Source organism: Rana temporaria, chromosome 2, assembly GCF_905171775.1.
Source record: "Rana temporaria chromosome 2, aRanTem1.1, whole genome shotgun sequence".
In the NCBI taxonomy this organism is placed as follows: Eukaryota; Metazoa; Chordata; class Amphibia; order Anura; family Ranidae; genus Rana; species Rana temporaria.
This window is the reverse complement of record NC_053490.1, coordinates 1,122,198-1,128,694: the sequence shown is the minus strand read 5'-3', so window position 1 is coordinate 1,128,694 and position 6,497 is coordinate 1,122,198. Positions and strand designations below refer to the sequence as shown.

General features: G+C 48.3%; 1 protein-coding gene across 1 annotated transcript; it reads right to left on the bottom strand.

Annotated features, from left to right (window-relative positions):
- Positions 1-804: 804 nt before the first annotated feature.
- On the bottom strand, positions 805-2,034 carry LOC120928748 (olfactory receptor 52Z1-like). Its single transcript, XM_040339737.1, has one exon. The coding sequence runs from the start codon at positions 2,032-2,034 to the stop codon at positions 805-807; it is 1,230 nt and encodes a 409-aa protein (XP_040195671.1).
- Positions 2,035-6,497: the final 4,463 nt, after the last annotated feature.

Sequence of the window (6,497 nt, the reverse complement as noted above, 5' to 3'; positions counted from 1 at the left end):
GTGTTGGCTGTAGTGTACTATAAAAGCTTGCTGTGGTAATTAAGTCTGCTACTGTGATGTAAATGAATCTAGGATGGTCTAAGGATCTGTCATTGTGTTGTGCTAATTGACCCTGTATTGTGTGAAGCTCTATTGATGATAAATGTGTATTGTGAGTTAGCAGACAGCCTGAAGGTCAGGTGTCTGAATTATCAGTTGTAGTTAATTAGCTCATGTAAATTATGTCAAAACCGGAGTCAGAATGTCTGACTAAAAGTGTATTGAGGGGGCTCATTAGGAACCATTGTATAATATTGTGGGTGGAGTTGGGTCATTGTTTATTTTGGTTACTAACTGTATATAAGAGCCTGATTTTCTCAATAAGGGGTCTATTCATGTGGAACCTCAAACAGAGCTGTGTGTCTCGTTATTGGGGTTCGTTTGCCTGACTGTGGGGTGTCGGTAGCTGTCTTTGGTTGGGGAATGGAATATCTTAAACGGCTTTAACCCCTGTCCCATGTGGGGTTCCGTTACAGGCAGGAAGTCTATTGACGGCCTCCCGGCATTTGGGGTCCACGCTGTGGTGGCCGTCATTCGGCTATAGCGCAGACCCCTAGTGGTTAAGAACTGCACTAAGGCAGTTTTTATTGGAATTGGTAATTTCCCACCACCGCCTGTTCTGGTGACAACTGTAAAATTTCAGATCTCCGATCTTTTTTCAGTTTTAGAGACAATGGTCACCGGGAAAAACAGAGAGGCTTAATCTTCTCACTGGGAACACAGAGAGGGATAAAAACCAGACTGAGGTTCTAACGTCTTGAAACTTCATTCAGAACTAAACATGAAATATTTCTGGTTAAATGTTGACTTCAATTCTCGTTTTTTGGGATAGAGGAACAATTTCCGGGCCCGGTCACGGATCTGGCTGGTCCTCACCCCGTACACCAGCGGGTTCATCATCGGGGGCATTAGGAGGTAGGTGAGAGAAAGGAGGGAATGGATGGAGGGGGGGATGTGTTTCCAAAACCTGTACGCCAGAAGAGTGAAGCCACCCGGGATATAGAAGAACGACATGACACAGACATGAGAGGAACACGTGCCAAATGCCTTAGACCGGGCCTCTTTGGAGGACAGTTTTAGCACAGCGTTGATGATGAAGATATAAGATAACATTATAGTGGAAATATCAAACAAAAGCGCCAAAATAATTTGAATGAGACCATAGTATCTGTTGATGGTGGTGTCGCCACATGAGGCCTTCGCTATGGACATGTGATCGCAGTAAGATTTGCCAATCACTTCATGTCCACAGTAGGGTAACCGGATCACTAGGAGGACACAAGGACTGACTATAAGCACCCCTCGTAAAAACAGGGCTAAGCCAATCCGGGTGATCGTTGGAACGGTAAGAATGGCCGAGTATCTTAGCGGTTGGCATATTGCAACATAGCGATCGAACGCCATCGCCACCAGGACTCCGGTCTCCATATAGGTGAGGAAATGGACAAAGAACATCTGGATGACGCATCTACTAAAAAACACAACACGAGAGTCCAGCCAAAGGACGGCCAACATCTGTGGTGCTATGGTAAGGGAAAGCATGAAGTCTGTGGTGGCCAACAATGACATGTACATGGGGGCATGGAGACCTCGATCGGATAGAATGATGGAAACAAGAAGAGGGTTGCCGATCACTGAACACAGGAACATGTACATGGGGGCATGGAGACCACGATCGGAGAGAATGATGGAAACAAGAAGAGGGTTGCCGATCACTGAACACAGGAACATGTACATGGGGGCATGGAGACCTCGATCGGAGAGAATGATGGAAACAAGAAGAGGGTTGCCGATCACTGAACACAGGAACATGTACATGGGGGCATGGAGACCACGATCGGAGAGAATGATGGAAACAAGAAGAGGGTTGCCAATCACCGAACACAGGAACATGATGAAGAACGGCGCGGCAATGACGGGATGAAACCTCTCCAGTCCAGGAACTCCGAGGAGGGTGAACCTCACCGATCCCAATCCTGTGATGTTCACCGACATTTCTATCTATAGGAGATTTCATTTCCCCAGCCTCTATAGAAAAATAAAAATAAATATCATTAATAATAATCTACAAACAATAATAATTCAATTTTTTTTTCTTCTGATTGGCATCTGCAGGACGTATCCAAAGGTCTCGGAGAATGTTCTCTGTACATTGGTGACATTTGGAATAGCTGGGGGGGAAATATTGTTTTTCCAAATGTTGTGGGAACCTAGATGATGGGGTGAGTGCTGGATGACCGACCGCGAGACTCCCGAGGGGGAGTGACCCGATTGAAGCGGGGGGTGTGTCACCTGCCGACCGAAGGAAATGGTCGATTCGTTTCAGTATAAATCTCAGAATCGAGGGCAATACAAGGACACCGGAATGAGGATCGCTCATTTATTCCGGCAATTTCTATATCACCGGCAATTTCTATATCACCGGCAATTTCTATACTGTACACTGACATCAGTCCCCACCACAGAGAAGCTTACAATCTAAGCTCCCCATCTCAATGTGTACCTTCCATGCAGTTACATGTATCTACCCTAGGCATTGTGTACCTACCTACCCTCAACAATCTGCACTTACACTGAGGTAATGTATACCTACCCCTGGAAATGTCTACTTATCTCCCAGTAATGTGTACCTACCCTATGCAATGAGGAATGTGTACCTAACCCACAGCATTGTGTACTTACCTTGCGGCAAGACAGGCGGCTCTCAGAAAATCCAGTCTGTGTTGTTGGGAAGAGGACAGGATGAGGTCAGATTATTATCACTATACGGCAATAATGGAGAGTGCAGCTCACAGCAACCTCACCTGTGTACGGCTCACACAGCTCCTGCCGGGTTCTAATAATACAAATTTATATTCATTGTCTCCCTGCAGGGTTGGTGTCCAGAAATACCCCACAGAGCCAACGCTGAGACTAAGAGAGGACGACACTCCACCTGGAATCCTCCCTAGATGGAGTCATGTACAGAAATACCCCACAGAGCCAACACTGAGACTAAGAGAGGACGACACTCCACCTGGAATCCTCCCTAGATGGAGTCATGTACAGAAATGCCCCACAGAGCCAACGCTGAGACTAAGAGAGGACGACACTCCACCTGGAATCCTCCCTAGATGGAGTCATGTACAGAAATACCCCACAGAGCCAACACTGAGACTAAGAGAGGACGACACTCCACCTGGAATCCTCCCTAGATGGAGTCATGTACAGAAATACCCCACAGAGCCAACGCTGAGACTAAGAGAGGACGACACTCCACCTGGAATCCTCCCTAGATGGAGTCATGTACAGAAATACCCCACAGAGCCAACACTGAGACTAAGAGAGGACGACACTCCACCTGGAATCCTCCCTAGATGGAGTCATGTACAGAAATGCCCCACAGAGCCAACACTGAGACTAAGAGAGGACGACACTCCACCTGGAATCCTCCCTAGATGGAGCCATGTACAGAAATACCCCACAGAGCCAACACTGAGACTAAGAGAGGACGACACTCCACCTGGAATCCTCCCTAGATGGAGTCATGTACAGTAATACCCCACAGAGCCAACACTGAGACTAAGAGAGGACGACACTCCACCTGGAATCCTCCCTAGATGGAGCCATGTACAGAAATACCCCACAGAGCCAACGCTGAGACTAAGAGAGGACGACACTCCACCTGGAATCCTCCCTAGATGGAGTCATGTACAGAAATACCCCACAGAGCCAACACTGAGACTAAGAGAGGACGACACTCCACCTGGAATCCTCCCTAGATGGAGTCATGTACAGAAATGCCCCACAGAGCCAACACTGAGACTAAGAGAGGACGACACTCCACCTGGAATCCTCCCTAGATGGAGCCATGTACAGAAATACCCCACAGAGCCAACACTGAGACTAAGAGAGGACGACACTCCACCTGGAATCCTCCCTAGATGGAGTCATGTACAGTAATACCCCACAGAGCCAACACTGAGACTAAGAGAGGACGACACTCCACCTGGAATCCTCCCTAGATGGAGCCATGTACAGAAATACCCCACAGAGCCAACGCTGAGACTAAGAGAGGACGACACTCCACCTGGAATCCTCCCTAGATGGAGTCATGTACAGAAATGCCCCACAGAGCCAACACTGAGACTAAGAGAGGACGACACTCCACCTGGAATCCTCCCTAGATGGAGTCATGTACAGGAATACCCCACAGAGCCAACGCTGAGACTAAGAGAGGACGACACTCCACCTGGAATCCTCCCTAGATGGAGTCATGTACAGAAATGCCCCACAGAGCCAACACTGAGACTAAGAGAGGACGACACTCCACCTGGAATCCTCCCTAGATGGAGTCATGTACAGGAATACCCCACAGAGCCAACGCTGAGACTAAGAGAGGACGGCACTCCACCTGGAATCCTCCCTAGATGGAGTCATGTACAGAAATACCCCACAGAGCCAACACTGAGACTAAGAGAGGACGACACTCCACCTGGAATCCTCCCTAGATGGAGCCATGTACAGAAATACCCCACAGAGCCAACACTGAGAGTAAGAGAGGACGACACTCCACCTGGAATCCTCCCTAGATGGAGTCATGTACAGAAATACCCCACAGAGCCAACACTGAGACTAAGAGAGGACGACACTCCACCTGCAATCCTCCCTAGATGGAGTCATGTACTGAAATACCCCACAGAATCAGCGCTGAGACTAAGAGAGGACGGCACTCCACCTGGAATCCTCCCTAGATGGAACCATGTACATAAATACCCCACAGAGCCAACGCTAAAACTCAGAGAGGACAACACTCCACCTGGAATCCTCCCTAGTAGGGATGAGCTTCGAGTTCGACTCGAACATTGCCTGTTTGGCGAACAGCGAACAATTAGGGGTGTTCGCGGCAAATTCGAAAAGCCGCAGAACACCCTGTTAAAGTCTGTAACAGGATGACCCGTGACCCCCAGAGACTTTGTGAGGATGGGGGATTCTCCTGTGCCAGCGGCCCTAAGAACTCTTGGGTCTAAGTTCACCCTGTGCCCCTTTTGGGCATAGGGTGGCTAATCATAATTCATGTATTACATGAGATGGGACATTAATAATAAATCATGTTTGCAGGATGTCTTGAGATATCACAAGTTGTTGGCTATTCAATGTGGGGACACATTCTATGCTTAGCCCTGACTAGTGACATGCTAATTGAGTCAGGGCCTGGAAGACATGTCATTGTCCTTGTGTAAAGGTGTTAATCCAGGTCTGCTCCCAGACATCTAATTATGTATGCTAAATACTGTTTATGTGTGGAATGTACTTGTCGGAGACAGAGCGTCTGCCTAGGGAACTCAGTGTGTGATGGTGTTTTGTTTGCTATGCTGTTAATGAAGGAATGTGCAGTGATGAGATCATAATAATAATTATAGGCCGGCGCCGACACGTCTAGAATGTTTAGTAATTAGCCTTAGTGTGTGATTAGGGGGGTGGAGGTCTCATTGTCCCTTTGAATACTGTCACATGGTTGTACTGTATATAAGACTGAGAAGAAACCATTAAAATTAGTAGCAATAGGAGGAAGGAGATGGACAGCCGCACTCCGAAATAACTTTTCAAAAAAGTTGTCTTTTGTTTTTCAAGCAGGAACATGCATAATCTCCACAACCATAAACCAGGACAGCCGACTAGTTTCGCACTCTTGCTAGTGCTTAATCATGGCCATGATTAAGCACTAGCAAGAGTGCAAAACTAGTCGGCTGTTCTGGTTTATGGTTGTGGAGATTATGCATGTTCCTGCTTGAAAAACAAAAGACAACTTTTTTGAAAAGTTATTTCGGAGTGCGGCTGTCCATCTCCTTCCTCCTATTGCTACTGCTACGTGCATTGCCAGCACCTTGGTAATCCGACCGTCCCTGATTGTCTATAGGGCTCACCTGGAGCGGTGAAAATCTTCTTCAAACCATTAAAATTGTCATTACATTTGGAACAAGTACAGAGCTGTGTCTTGTCTTGATTCTGGGAAAATGGGATGCCTGCTGATTTGTCTGTGTGTCAGATGAGCTGTCGTGGATGGGATGGAAGGTCGTAAACGGTGGTGACTGTTACAAAGTCTATGGGAGAAATCTAAAGTGCGAATTTTAAAGGCTAATATGCAATTTATTGTCCCAAAAAGTGTTTGGGGACCGGGTCCTGTCCCAGGGGGAGTGTTTGGGGACCCGGGTCCTGCCCCAGGGGAGTGTTTGGGGACCCGGGTCCTGCCCCAGGGGAGTGTTTGGAGACCCGGGTCCTGCCCCAGGGGAAGTGTTTGGGGACCCGGGTCCTGCCCCAGGGGAGTGTTTGGGGACCCGGGTCCTGCCCCAGGGGAGTGTTTGGGGACCCAGGTCCTGTCCCAGGGGAGTGTTTGGGGACCCGGGTCCTGCCCCAGGGGATTGTTTGGGGACCCGGGTCCTGCCCCAGGGGAGTGTTTGGGGACCCGGGTCCTGCCC